The sequence below is a fragment of the Phyllopteryx taeniolatus genome, chromosome 4 (assembly GCF_024500385.1).
Source record: "Phyllopteryx taeniolatus isolate TA_2022b chromosome 4, UOR_Ptae_1.2, whole genome shotgun sequence".
NCBI classification, from domain to species: domain Eukaryota; kingdom Metazoa; phylum Chordata; class Actinopteri; order Syngnathiformes; family Syngnathidae; genus Phyllopteryx; species Phyllopteryx taeniolatus.
Window position 1 is genome coordinate 29,365,127 of NC_084505.1, and position 14,022 is coordinate 29,379,148.

General features: G+C 42.4%; 3 protein-coding genes across 4 annotated transcripts in view; 2 read left to right on the top strand and 1 right to left on the bottom strand.

Moving 5' to 3' along the window:
- Positions 1 to 1,460, top strand: part of rhbdd2 (rhomboid domain containing 2) — a 1,906-nt gene extending 446 nt beyond the window's left edge. The window contains exon 1 of the mRNA XM_061771432.1: positions 1 to 1,460. This exon is cut by the window's left edge and continues 446 nt beyond it. Coding sequence (XP_061627416.1) covers positions 1 to 783 — 783 coding nt within the window. The 3' untranslated portion in view covers positions 784 to 1,460.
- Positions 1,461 to 1,498: 38 nt separating this feature from the next.
- On the bottom strand, positions 1,499 to 5,338 carry LOC133477084 (OCIA domain-containing protein 1). The gene is made up of 8 exons (XM_061771434.1): positions 5,143 to 5,338; positions 4,855 to 4,939; positions 4,161 to 4,214; positions 4,016 to 4,063; positions 3,184 to 3,313; positions 2,927 to 3,087; positions 1,692 to 1,853; positions 1,499 to 1,612 (listed from the first exon to the last, which is right to left on the bottom strand). Exons 1-8 carry the CDS (start codon positions 5,194 to 5,196, stop codon positions 1,575 to 1,577), a joined length of 732 nt encoding a protein of 243 aa, XP_061627418.1. The 5' UTR covers positions 5,197 to 5,338; the 3' UTR covers positions 1,499 to 1,574.
- A 1,086-nt stretch (positions 5,339 to 6,424) lies between these two features.
- On the top strand, positions 6,425 to 13,892 carry LOC133477082 (sodium-dependent phosphate transport protein 2B-like). 2 transcript variants are annotated; one of them, XM_061771431.1, is made up of 14 exons: positions 6,428 to 6,744; positions 6,842 to 6,897; positions 7,531 to 7,564; positions 7,650 to 7,760; positions 8,753 to 8,881; positions 8,963 to 9,106; positions 9,188 to 9,299; positions 10,357 to 10,549; positions 10,705 to 10,800; positions 11,693 to 11,813; positions 11,888 to 12,055; positions 12,151 to 12,267; positions 12,716 to 12,840; positions 12,937 to 13,892. In XM_061771431.1, the coding sequence occupies exons 5-14, from the start codon at positions 8,830 to 8,832 to the stop codon at positions 13,468 to 13,470; spliced, it is 1,662 nt and encodes a 553-aa protein (XP_061627415.1). In that variant the 5' UTR covers positions 6,428 to 6,744; positions 6,842 to 6,897; positions 7,531 to 7,564; positions 7,650 to 7,760; positions 8,753 to 8,829; the 3' UTR covers positions 13,471 to 13,892. The 2 variants fall into 2 exon arrangements, with proteins under 2 accessions (XP_061627414.1, XP_061627415.1); XM_061771430.1 differs by lacking the exon at positions 6,842 to 6,897 and having other exon boundaries at positions 6,425 to 6,744.
- The last annotated feature ends 130 nt before the right edge of the window (positions 13,893 to 14,022 follow it).

Sequence of the window (14,022 nt, forward strand, 5' to 3'; positions counted from 1 at the left end):
TTTGTCCGAGGGCACGTGCACACCCTCTTCACGTTCCCTTTCTACCACAGAAGCCTCACCCAGCTGCTCCTCAGCATCTGCACCATGGTGTTCCTCAGCGGTAGTTTGGAGAAAGGATTTGGCACCGTTCGCTTCCTGTTTGTGTGCATCCTGATGTCCACCATCACAGGTTTGATGTACGCCTTCCTGGATCTCCTGCAGGGGCGCAATGGGCCCACGGGGGGCTTGGTACCGATGGCCCTCGCTTGTGTGACCCTCACCACCACGCACACAAAAATGACCAAAGGGTTCCTCTGCGGCGTCAGTTTCCCCACCATGGCTCTCCCATGGGTGTTCGTCCTCATGACCAGCGTGCTCATTCCTCACACGGCTCTCCCCTGCAGCATCATCGCCACTCTCGTCGGATGGATGCACGGAAGAGGATGGTTCTCCTTCGTGGACCTCTCGGAGGCCAGGGCAGGTCTCGTGGAGAAGACGCCGCCTCTCCGCTTGCTGAGGCGCATCAGCGTGGTGCTGTTTGTCCCAGCTTCCGCCGAGGACCGGCGGAAGACACTCCTTCCTCAAATAAACCCAACACCGGGGTCCTACCCGGTGCAGGCCTACGCGCCAGCGCAGAGTGCCGACGTGGCGGTTAGTGGCTCTGCCGAGATGCATGAGGGTTGGTTGAACGCTGCCACTGCAGCATCTGGACCTGCACTTTTCTCTCATCCTCATGTCTCTGCAATGGGCGTCAGTGGGACGAGTCACGGACACAACTGCACACACAGCCACGGCCATCTATAGTTTATTTTTTATTTTTTTCTCTCCCCTATCTGCGCTTACAGGAAGAAAAAAAATGCATTGTAATGTTCATGTTGTAAATACTGTTTGGAACTGAGAAAGGATGGTCTGTTTTTGGATATCACATGGGTCACAATAAAGGAATCTTATACAAGTTCATAATACACTCACATCTGTCAATCAGTGCACGCCACAAGAAATTATAAAATATCAAACTGAAGAAAAATACTACCAACTCAGTTTGTAATGTCCACGTCTTCATTTGCTTTTGTAATGTTCAATTGTAAAGTGACTTAATGGGCACCCTGTATAGTTTGAATTTTAATTTTAGACTTGCAATATGTACTATGCATATTAAAAATAAATACATCTTATAATACATGAGAGTTAAGAGTTCCGCAGCTTAAACAATGCTGCTGCTTTTCCCAGTTTTAAATTCCCCATCCGAGGAGCATCGCAATCTCGTCGGGTCTTAACTTCACTTTAACTAATCAAAATCATGTTGTTTATTCATTATTTTTTTCAATAAGCTCCATGTTGATTTGCTTTTGAATTTTCTCTTTAAAAAAATAAAATCTGCACACATTGCATTTGAATCAGTACTCAGATCTGCTCTGCTGATACGCACATCTTCAAATTGAGTTGATGCAACATAGGAAGAGTATTTGTGTAATATTCAGCTTTTGTGTGAAAAATTAAAATCGATAAACAGAACACCTCAAGCACTTTGGTTTAATTGACTCAGACGTCAGACTGTCACAAGCTCAGTGAAGCACATTTTTACTCAAAAAAACTCATTCTTCCCAGGTGTCTCCATAGATATTCTTCTTCACTGAAACAAAAACAAATAAATGATTCAACTTATTTTCATAAAAGATGACTTCTTGAGTTGTTTTTTAATTTTTTTATACCACTTTTTGTCGGTCTTTCTGGCTCCTTTTCAGGGGGTGTTTTGAGCAGCGACTCTGCCTTCTGGGTGAGTGTGACCTCATAGTTCTCGCGGTTTTTCAGCCGCAGGTCCTCATAGAGAATGGACTTCCTCTTGGGTTCATTTTCTTCCTCATAGGACTGAACTGGAGTTGACAATAGGACAAGCTGTTCATACTGTAAATCAACTCAACAGCCAGCCTCAACAGAAAACGACAAAACAAAGCCTCCTACATGTTTCACAGTAGGAACAGTGTTCTTTTCTTGGTATACTTCAAGTTGATAGGCCTTGCCAAAAAGGCTCCGATTTGGTCTCATCTGTCCAAAGGACATTCCCCCAGAACCTTTGTGGCTTGTCAATATGCATAGTAGCAAATTGGTCTCACTCTTTTATGATTTGCTTCAACAGTGGTGTCCTTGGTTGTCTCCCACGAGATCCAATTTGGCTCAAACGACGACAGATGGTGCGATCAGACACAGATGTACCTTGGAGTTCACCTTGAATTTCTTTGGAGGTTGTTCTGGGTTCTCTGTTTGCCTTTCGTATCTGAATCTTCAAATGGTCACCCCTTTCCCTCTTTGAGCCATGTCCAGGGAGGTTGGCTGCGGTCTGGTGCACCTTAAAACCTCTGAATATGTGCAACTGTAGTCACAGGGACATCAAGCTGCTTGGAGATGGTTTCTTTTCTTATTTCCGGCGACAATTCTCTCGCTTTCTGTGGTCCATGTTCAGTGTTCTACACACCATGTCACCGATTACTTGTTACACCCTTTAGATAGGCCGACTGACTGCTAAGTTTGTTAATGCTAATTCGGGGGCACATCTTATTGTAACATCCCCATCTTTTTCAGGGGTACCATCAGTTTTGTCCAGGCCAGTTTACTCAGTTTGTTTCTAAAAAAAGATCCTGTTGAACCACAATTCAAGTGCAATGTCTGATTTTCATTCCTCATGTATTGCTTTTGTCAGTTTCAAGTTATTGCAGTGACCATTGTGTTTTTCTTTCACTAATAAACCAGCAGCAATTTTGTCCACGTGGACTTCTATTCATCTTGTGAGGAAAACAAGATAAATTGACTAAACAAAACATAACCACCCACTTTCTATCCATCCATCCATTTTCTACCGCTTATCTGCCCCACTTTCTATTGTTATTCAAAAACTAAATACGAGCCAAGACTTAAATTGAATGTGATGTCACGCATTCATCCGTGTTACCTGGTACATCAAAGTTATCTGCTCGTCTCGTGGAAACTGGTGCTTCTGGATTAAATCCATATCCATGTTCTGCACTGGAATCTGGCATCTCTGCTGGCTGGAACATGGTGTCATAGCTTGGACTGGTAGGATCACTCAGCTCTGACTGAGCACCTTTAGGACTAGACGGGAGAATTACAAAATGCTATTCAGGGCCTGCTTTAGAGGTTTTTTTGGGGGTAAATTTTTTAAAGCGTGGCGTTGGTGGTAGTACACACAGCTGTGGAGACAGTCCCGTCCTCTGTCTCAGGGCCTCTCCCAGAGGAGAGTTGTCCAGCCTCTTGAACTTCTCCTGACACATCTTCATGTAAGACATCTTCCCTGCCAGGTAGCCGCAGAAGCCGGCAACTGGAGGACACACCACATCAGAACTTCCATTCAGAACAGTTTGTTTTGCAATATCCAATATAACTAATAAATAGTCTTTTACTTCTTCTCCATTGTTGTGTGACATCAGATTACAGAAACTTCAACTGTAATAATTATACAGTACATACCTTCCTAAAATAATGGCCTAAGTCATTTAATGCTGTCGCCTACATCCTCAATCAAACAGAACATGCAATTGTACTCCTAGAAATTATTAATATATTATTTGGTAAAGTTTTTGTGTGTGTGCTTTCTACACAAAAATACAAAAGAGGACTTGGACAGTTATTTTTGGAAGGTACTATTGTGCACTATATGTACAACCTTTCAAGAAATGGCCACTTTAAAAAAAATAATGGTCACTTTCATTAACTGTTTGGAGCAATTTTACTAGTTCATTTTTGGGTCATTACAAAGTACTGTAAGCTGTAAGTTTTTAACCTTTCCAAATGAAAAAAAAATATTTGCAACAGGGCTTGAATAATTATATATATATATATATATATATATCATAAACTAAAGAATTAAAGCTAACATTTAAGATGGAATTGCATTCCTTCTGGGATCTGTCTTCATTGTTTTTGTTGTAACTTACAACATTTGATAGTGAGAAGCATTTTAACAAACTGGTTGCATTTATGTTAAACAGCAAATGTTGTCCCATCTTGTCTTCAAACTTACAAGCCACTTTAGGAAGCGACCCAAACCTTGGAGATGCAGCGAGAAACCCTAAACGGAATCAGAAATAAAAGAAAACAATTTATTAATGATAACCACCTTCCATTTATGCTTTATAGGACTGCATATGTATTGTATGGGTTCTTACCTCTGGCAACCAAGGCTTGAGTGATGGCCATGCTCACCACAGAGAAGGGCACCGCTGCAAGGGAAGCATAAGAATAAATTCAATCACCGAAATACAAACTTTCAGAACCTATAGGGTACACGCACACTAAAAGGTATTAATTTAGAAGCACTCTTTGAATCTTTGTTAAAAAATTTTAGCATTTTTTGGTTTGTCATCTATTAGCAAAACTATGGGAACAAGTTGTTTTGATGGCAAAAAGTCTCGCATCCAAGTACTCACCAAGCCCGACTCTGTTTCGCTTCCGAGAACAGAGGAGATCGGGCGTTTTCAGGGTAGTATGGTCTGAAGCATTAGTCAAGCCAACGCTAACTAACTCATTATTTAAAACAACCGGTGACGTGATTTATTTTTATTTTTTTAGTACAAGCAATATGCAAGTTAAAAGAGGGAAACTATTTTGTGTGTAGATTAGTTTACTTCATTCATTTTTAATTTTGCACTCTATTTTTTTTAATTGTGAGAAAAATACAACCATCAGTCCTTCCAGTTTAAACGGCTTAAATTTTTTTTTCAAAGTAAAAATCACCATGTTATAGAATATAATCAACATTGAATGAAATACAAATAAAGGAAACAAAAGACATTCCATTATATAAAGACATCTGTGAGACTTTAAGAAGTAATAATAATTTTAAATTTCAAGCAAACTTACACCTGTACCAAAAGCTTTCCTTGTTGCACTCCCTGAACACTCTCTTCTCCTCCTCCGTGGGGATGTAGTCTGTGCCCACGGGCGCCTGCCAGGGACCAACCACAGACACTTTTAATCTCGTTACCGCACACTCAGACAGTATTCATAATAAACTCGGTGAAAAGGGTTTAAAGGCGGCTGGTGGTGCGGGGGGGTGGGGCGACCAGTCCTCCTTCGCAGCTAGCAGGTTAATGCGTTAGCACAAGCCGTGGTGCTCGGGTCATGTTTGTTTATCGGCGTGCTGCTAACCTGTGCTCCTTGGCGCTGTCGCTCCTCGTTAAAAGCCGCGGAAATGGATGACATGTTGAAAAAATGAGCAACGGCGCGCTCGGTAGCCTTCAATGCATGTGAAAGAGCCGCAAAAGCAGCCGCCGCAGTAGGACTGGCGCGTGTGCCGCTCCGTACAATGTCATCGCTAGCTGGGACCTAACCCGGAAATGAAAAGGTGACATTTGTAGCTTGGCCGTGCTCGAGTCACAAATCGAATTCAAAAAACTATAAATATTTCTAACACATTTTTACTTGTGTACATTACATCGAGGAAGAAACCGTTTAATGATGATATAAAATCTATATCGTTTGTGCATGTCTCACAAAATTCTTCACGACTACCCTCTACTGGTTAAATTCATTACTGCAGAAACTTCTTGAATTCAGAAGCATTGTTCCAAAAATAATTAGTTTCTGGTACATATTGTCACTGCTAATAACGTGGTCATGTTAGTGAATCATCGAGGACAGCAAAAAAAAAAATAATGTCCAGGTTCAAGTTTACGTTAGCTTTATTTAAGATTAAGCGCATGCGTGAAACATAACATTAGTTAATTGCGTTTTTAACTGTACGTTTTCAATAGTGCTAATCATGCTAAATGAGTTGGAGGCTGGAGAGAGATGGATATTGATGGATGGAACCTTCATTGTATATGCACAATATCAATTACAAGAATGTGGAAAAAGGAAATAGATTTTTGGACCAGATTTAGATTAGGAAAGCTAACTGGAAATGAAATCAAATCTTGCAATAGCCCAGTGTGGCACCCGGATGCTGCTGTGTCACTGAATTTGGAAATGAGTGACTCTTGAAATTCACATCGCCACAGCCAAACTTGGTACAAGTGCAGCAACACAAAAGGCCAAAGCGTCCAATCCAATTCAAGCCACATAAAAACAACAGAGTTTACCAAATTGTTGTAAATTTCATAAAACACATTACAGAAGAGGGTAAATATAAAACCGGTAAAAAAAAAATTTAAAAAAATGACACCAAAATAGGAAATAAATAATCAGCTCCTTTTCAAGGACTTAAAGCTGAAAATAAGTGAATATAATATACAGTATGTGACTTGCAAACTATGTGCAAAGCTAGAATTTTCATGGAGGAGAATTATATCATCAGGATCCCTGTGGTAATTTTGTTCTAATCAAAATAGAATTCTTTAAGTACAACTGTTTCCCCCCCCCCCCCCCCCCCCCCCCCCCCCCTCATTTCAAAGTCTAAATTTAGCACATTGTGGTGTAGGCGAATGGGTAACTCTATTAAGAAGATCAATAGTGGGCTACAATCATCAACACACACACACACACACAAAATAAACTGTGTCAGTCATATGCACTGGGATAGCCGGACAGCAGGTCCCTCACTGTCAGGTGCAACAATGTGCGTTGGACTGCAACACACGCCACAGCAGAGATTCCAGGAACTTGGCGAGGCAACCAGCAAGGTGTGTTCATCTTATCTGTGAGCGCTCTGAGCCGACCCTCCTTCACCTTCACACTCCACCTGTGTGGACGCAGCATTTGCAAATCTCAAGGCAGCAGACAGGCAGCATGGATGCATTCAAGCTGTCTGGGGTGAGGACACGACTTTGCATCTTATTCATTTTGTAGTTTTTAAAATGAAAGTCTTTTTTTCTTCTTCTTCTTTTTCTTTCTTTTTTGCTGTGGCAAGACATGCAACCCAAGGATGGTCGACATTAAAACGAAGAAAAGGAAAAGCCTTTTTGGGTGAAAATGATGAGATCAAAGACAAGAGTTCCATTGATTTGCAGTAAACATCCATGCAGATGGGTTGTTTTATTACATTTAGCAAAGTTCAAGATTTGTTGGGTTTGTTCTACGAACACTGAATTTGAGCACAACTGGTGCATGGATCATTTTATGCACCGATATAATATGTAGCCTACCTGTTTAGAATTTGCATTTTTCTTTTCAATTACAAAGGGTTAGTAAGTTAATGAATACAATAACAGCAAATATTTAAGGAGCATACTGCTGAGAGAATCCTTGTTGTGACTGTAACCATTTCAAAAAAACAAAAAATGACAGCAAATTAAAAAAAATTCAAACTGATTTAAAGATGACTATGTGTGTGAATGTAAGATTAAAAAAAAAAAGAGAAAATCAATTCAGCTTCATTTCCTTGCCGTGGTGATGTGCTAATGGAATTTTCCTGTGGCCGCTGACGCCACGTGACCATGTGATCAATACCTGCTGGCATGTGAGTTGGTGAATGCGTGTGATATAAGCCACAAATATTAGCCATTTTTTTAAATGAAGAATTAAAATGGCAATGTTGTAAGGGGATAGCGTATTGGTATATTAATTGTGAATATTGATATTATATTTCTCATTTTTCAGCCTCAGCATCACAATGAAAGAAATGACAGCAAAGGTAAGCTTCGGAACAGGAGAGTCATTGTGCAAACAAATGATGACATCACAGCAGTAGCGACTGTTCCTTGTAAATGTGCGAGCAGAGCAAAAAGGGAACCTTGCACACTCTACCCTGGCACTGGTGGATGGGCAGCCAGAGGACGGAGACCCTTGGGATCTGCCCGAGCTGCAAGACACGGGCGTGCCATGGTCGGGTGAGGAGGAATTTTGGATGCAGTTCTGTCATGAAGTCATCGATAAAACTGCAGCGTACGTTGAAGTGCGTTGGGCGTGTGCACATTTGGTACCATATAATGACGAATTAATGATAAGCGCGACATGAATATATAGACAATAAAGGTTTATCATTAATGGGTTATCGTGTAAGTCTGAGTGCAGACCAAAAAAAAAAAAAAGATACATTGACTTCACTCAAAAACAAACAAACAAAAAAATGTTAACCAGATCCGCACAATTGTATGTTAACAAAAAATACAAAATTTAAAAAAAAAATGTCAGAATTGAAGAAATTTAATATTTAGTATTTGGGTGAAACCTTTGAGAAAACCATTTAAAGCACAGGTGTCAAACTCAAGGCCTGGGGGCCACATCCGGCCCGCCACATCAATTTATGTGGCCCGCGGAAGCATATCTTGTGCGTCGACTTCATGTTTCTTGCTAAAATAACAACATTGCAAATCGTCTTCCCTTTTAGATAACGTTGATTGCAAACATTTTTGTTACCAATCCCCATTTCAAAATGAACTGAATTAACAACTTTTTACTGGCTTCAAATATAGTTATTCATCGATTTTGTTGTGTGTATGTAATAACATGAGGCAATTGTACATTTACTGTATATGTATACTCTGAGGGAAACTATAACTACGATGTGGCTCGCAGAAAAAATGAGTTTGACACCCGTGATTTAAAGTGAAAACACACACACACAAAACAATTTAAAGAATTTCTTTTAGGCCGTCTTTATCAGCCCCCCATCTCGACACCATTTCAAAATAAAATAACTGTATTATTATTATAGTCTGGTAGTGGCTGGCGAGCAGTTGAGGGCGCCTCTCTCGCCCAAAGTCCGCTGCGACAGATTCCAGCACAACCGAGACCAGAATGAGAATGAATATTACCTTGGCAAGGGCAGCACGTCTGCCTCGCACTTCAGTGTGATGTTTCATTTTCTGTATTTTGTCAGCTTTGGACACCAACGGGAAGGTGCTGAGGGTGTCGGTGTCCGTGGTGAAACTGGTCGCGCTGCTGGGCCTCCTCTACATGTTCATCTGCTCCCTCGACATCCTCAGCTCGGCCTTCCAGCTCGTCGGAGGTGAGCGTATGAAGGTGTGACACGCCACTATGCTGCGTTCGGACAACAAAACAACACGCTTCAACCGCATCGTCCACGCAGGCAAAGCGGCAGGCGACATTTTCCAAGACAGCGCCGTCCTGTCCAACCCTCTGGCTGGTCTGGTCATTGGCGTCCTGGTCACCTTGCTGGTTCAGAGTTCGTCCACGTCGTCCTCCATTGTTGTCAGCATGGTTTCCTCTGGATGTGAGCACCAGCGCACGCGCGACACACTTCCACGCTTGAGGAGACGGTCACGAATTTTGCAATTTGTTTATTTTTGAGCAGTGCTAACAGTCCAACTGGCTGTTCCCATCATCATGGGGACCAACATCGGCACCTCGGTCACCAACACGCTGGTTGCCATGACGCAGGCTGGGGACCGCAGTGTCTTTCGCAGGTAACTACTTGACATCTCGTGCAGGGGTGGGGAACCTATGGCACGTGGACCGTATACGGCCCACATGCAATTCTACAAACAAATAAAACCTCAGAGAGGCTCTTATAAAAAGTCCAAAATGGTTTAACCCCCAAATGCTCATTTGTTCAACAGACAACTTTGCATGGCTTACGATGGCGTACCCTTTGTTTTTTTTTAGAAGCACAAAATAGAATCCTACAAGTTTTATATCATTTCACCTTACAACACTACCCTTAAAAATAAATGCCCTGCAGATGATTGGACCATGAAAAATGGACCCTAAGTGCGCCGAAGCTTCTGATTGGTCTGGTCACGTGCCATTCTGCAGCAGTGTCAAACATGACATATTTTTCCAAACATGACCTCGAAGTGCCATCTGGTGGTGCAATCTAATAGTTTGTCTGAGATTTTGAAAAGGTTAGATTCATAGTTACACTGTTGAACATATAAAATGAAATAATCTTTGAAATTTTGGACTTTTTATGAAACATTCACATGTCTAAGTTGTGCACATTTGTCATTTGGTTAACGTGGCATGGTATAGTGGTTTTCCACATACTGTATAAAGCAACAAACACATTTATTAATTGCTATTTCATGTTTTGTTATCAGTTTATTACTGTGTCAATAACAAATATGTAGTCAATTCCTAAATAATCATCTACGGTTTTAATCCACTTGTTTAGACATCCAAGGGTATACGGTTTATAATAACGGAAACGGCTGCTGATTGTAAAAAGCCCCCCCCCCCCCCCATCATCATCTAATGGGTGGCTTTATTTCCCTTCCTTTCTCGGTTGTCCAGAAAGATTTCAATAAATGTCATGTTTTGGTGAACCGTATCAACTATAATGTCTCTGTTGTTGCTGGAGTGGATCAATAAATCAACTGGTGTGTCATAAAACAGACACAATAATCATAATCTCGAGAGATACGCTAATATAACACGGCAATGTATGTTGCTACCAACATAAGCGAACAAAGTTCTTTGCGCCTGGCATTTATCTAAATTGCGCTTACGACTGTGTTGACGCAGGGCGTTTGCAGGGGCCACAGTGCACGACTTCTTCAACTGGCTGTCGGTTCTGGTGCTGCTGCCTCTGGAGGTCGCCACTGGCTACTTGTACGAGGTCACCAAGCTCATCATCGACTCCTTCCAGATCCAGAGCGGAGAGGCCCCCGACCTGTTGAACGTAATCACCGATGTCCTCACAGATTCCATTATAAAGGTAAAAGCGGGCAGCATACATGGGGCGCATCAGCCTGCAACTTGAATGATAAAAAACAAAGTTAAACTGTGTTGATTAAAACATAAAACTTCAATGAGGTCTATTATAATTACGATGGCACATTTCTGCATGTTGTGCGTTTCCCTCTGAGACAGTTGGACAAGTCTGTCTTAAGCGAAATAGCCACTGGAGATCCAGCAGCTCGGAACAAAAGTCTCATCAAGAAGTGGTGTGAAACTTATAGCAACGTGGTAAGATCAAACATCATGGATGCAACAATACAAGGTGTCTCCAAAGTGACTGTACACTTGCTTTTTTTTTAAAATTTCGTATCACTTTGGACAGAAGTGAGGCCATCAGCATTCGACAGCTTAGACTTTGCAGTTTTTGTCCCTTGCCCATGGCTCGCCAATTGACTGCGCGAACGCCTGCTCTAGGAGCTCGGTGTTTTCCTCGGTGGTCGTAGTAGCAGGCCTTCGTTTGCGTGCTTTTTCAAAAACAGATCCCGTTTCGAGAAACTCCAACTGCCGTCGAGGGACAGAAACACTCCTTGCCAGGTGGCAGTTTTGCTGCTCCAATGTCAATTGATGAGCCATGGGCAAGGGAATGTTTCGCTGACAAAAACTGAAAGACCTAAGCCAGGGCTGTCAAACTCTTTTTTGTCGCGGGCCACATTGTAGATACGGTTTTCCTCAGAGGGCCATTAGGATTGTAAAACCATATCAATGTTCAACAAATTGATGGATAACTAGTTTTGAAATCAGAAGCCAAGGACAATGGTTTGTTCAACTGTTGTTTAAGTAACTGTAAAAGGGGTTGGGAGGCTAAACATGCTTACAATAGTTGATTACTATTTATTACATAGGAATATTATACAAAAATTTGGAACAGATTTTAGCAAGAATCATGGAAGTGGGCACTCATGATTTGCTTTCGCGGGCCACATAAAATGATGTGGCGGGCCGGATCTGGCCCCCAGGCCTTGAGTTTGACACCTGTGACCTAAGCTGTCGAATGTGGACGGCCTCACGTCTGTCCCAATGATCCCTGTAACGGAATCGCAAAAAAAAAAAGGGAAATGTACTGTGACTTTTTTGGACCCCATATAAACGAAATGCTCTTTAAACTGCGGCTGACTTTCAGAGCACAGTAAATGTCACAGTTCCCGGTAAAGAGAACTGCACCTCTCCTTCAATGTGCTGGCTCGACGGCAACTACACCTTCACACTGAAGAACATTTCGCAGACGTACAACATCGCCAAATGTGAGCATGACGCCACACAAAGTCCTTCATCGAAGCGTGTACTGGACATAGCGTCTGTATGTGTGTGCTGTCAGGCGATCACCTCTTCGTAGACGTCAACCTGTCTGACCTGGCGGTGGGTCTGATCCTTCTGGCTCTTTCTCTGCTGGTGTTGTGCTCCTGCCTGCTGCTTATTGTCAAGCTGCTCAACTCCATGCTCAAGGGTCAAGTGGCCATGATCATCAAGAAAATACTCAACACTGGTGAGTGGGTACGCAAGGTTTGCTTCTACAGCGCAACGCATTCCGTGTGAGTGGTGACGGTGTCGTGTGCTAACACTGTTCGTTCACCTGTGCAGATTTCCCATTCCCCTTTGGATGGATCACAGGGTACATTGCCATTTTAGTCGGAGCCGGAATGACGTTCATCGTGCAGAGCAGCTCTGTTTTTACCTCTGCTATCACTCCACTTGTTGGTGAGGCTACTCCTCCATCATCCATCCATCCATCCATCCATCCTTGTATCAGTCATCAACCCATTCATCCATTCAACCTCCATACAGTTGATGTTGTTGCACCACTGCGCCATTAATCCATCCACCATCCTCTTTTCATCCATCCATCAACCTGCCCCACCACCATCCACACGTCAATCAACTGGTCATCTATTTCTCCTCCCATCAATCCAACTAACTACCAATCATCCAACTAGCTACCCAACAACCCGAGTATCCCTCCTTCCGCCATCCATACTTTGGTGACCGATGCATACTACATTCAGCGCTTAAAAAAAAATAAAAATAATAATCTCTCTATTGGGCTTATCAATTGGAAGCAGGAATCGAGAAGAAAATAGGCACATGTACATTTAAAGTGATTGTTTATGAGCATTGTCAAGGGCCTGCCTTGTGCGCACACCTGCAGGTATTGGCGTCATCAGCATACAGAGAGCATATCCATTGTCTCTTGGTTCCAACATTGGCACCACCACCACCGCCATCTTGGCAGCCATGGCCAGTCCGGGAGACACATTGGGTAACGCACTGCAGGTGAGTCACACAAACACAAACACGATGTTTGGCAAAAGAGGCCTTTCGGTGATTGACCTGCATGCTAATAACAAAGTGCACTGATGGCTTCTCCAGATTGCCCTCGTACACTTCCTGTTCAACATCTCTGGCATTATTCTGTGGTATCCGATTCCATTCACCCGATTCCCCATCCGACTGGCCAAAGGCTTGGGAAACATCACGGCCTCCTACCGCTGGTTTGCTGCAGTCTACATCATCTCCTGCTTCTTCCTTCTACCGCTCCTCGTCTTTAGTCTGTCGCTGGCCGGATGGCAGGTCCTGGTGGGCGTGGCGTGCCCACTCGTGGTCCTTCTCGTGGTCGTCGTGGTCATCAACGTGCTGCGGAAGAGGAAGCCCGGGTGTCTGCCGGCAGCGTTGCGGTCTTGGGACTTCCTCCCACTTTGGGCTCACTCTCTGGAACCCTGGGACAAAGTGGTGGGTGTGTTCACTGCCAAGTGTTGCTGCTGCTGCAAATGCTGCAACACTGTTGGAGATCAAGGGTGCGACAACAAGACACAAGCGTACGATAACCCTGCAATGTGCGCAGAGAAAGAGGTGGAAAATGAGATCAGGATCGAGTTAAACAGTCTGAAAATCACCAAACTTTGAGTTTTCCTTGCATGTTGAATGCAACAAGGCACATTATTGCACAACATTAACATATTATTTATGTCTTCGCTTATGTAATGTAATGTAAACTGGACAGTGGCGTAACTTTGAGCTGACTCTAGGAAATGCCTGACAATAATATACATTAAATCTACAGTACAAATGATATTACCATATCTGTGTGCAGCTTTAACTCCCACTTTCTTTCCATTTCTAACTATACTCAGTGTTTCTACATTTTCGTCATCGTTTGTATTTTGTAAAATTGTTCACTGTAAAAAAAACAAAAAACGCACTGATCGCTTTCACACATCTTTTTAAGGTGTAAAATGATTTTGTAATTATAAAAAGTGATTATATTCAAAGAATATGCTGTTTGAAATTAGATGAATGTCCATCTAAATAAAGCTTTTTAACTTTAACCTTGTGTGTCAAGTTTGGGCTGTAGGTTTTGTTTTTACAATATCTACAAACCTCAATTCTAATGAAGTTGGGACGTTGTGTAAAAATGTAAATAAAAACAGAACACAATGATTGGAAAAATCCTTTTCA

Coding starts and splice junctions, on each gene's coding strand:
- LOC133477084 (XM_061771434.1), bottom strand. CDS start 5,196: ATGTCATCCATTTCCGCGGCTTTTAACGAGGAGCGACAGCGCCAAGGA. Junction 3,314..4,015: donor GTCGCTTCCTAAAGTGGCTT/GTAAGTTTGAAG, acceptor TGTGTCCTCCAG/TTGCCGGCTTCTGCGGCTAC. Junction 1,854..2,926: donor AGATAACTTTGATGTACCAG/GTAACACGGATG, acceptor TGTCAACTCCAG/TTCAGTCCTATGAGGAAGAA.
- LOC133477082 (XM_061771430.1), top strand. CDS start 6,721: ATGGATGCATTCAAGCTGTCTGGG. Junction 6,745..7,530: donor ATGCATTCAAGCTGTCTGGG/GTGAGGACACGA, acceptor CTCATTTTTCAG/CCTCAGCATCACAATGAAAG. Junction 7,565..7,649: donor TGAAAGAAATGACAGCAAAG/GTAAGCTTCGGA, acceptor ATGTGCGAGCAG/AGCAAAAAGGGAACCTTGCA.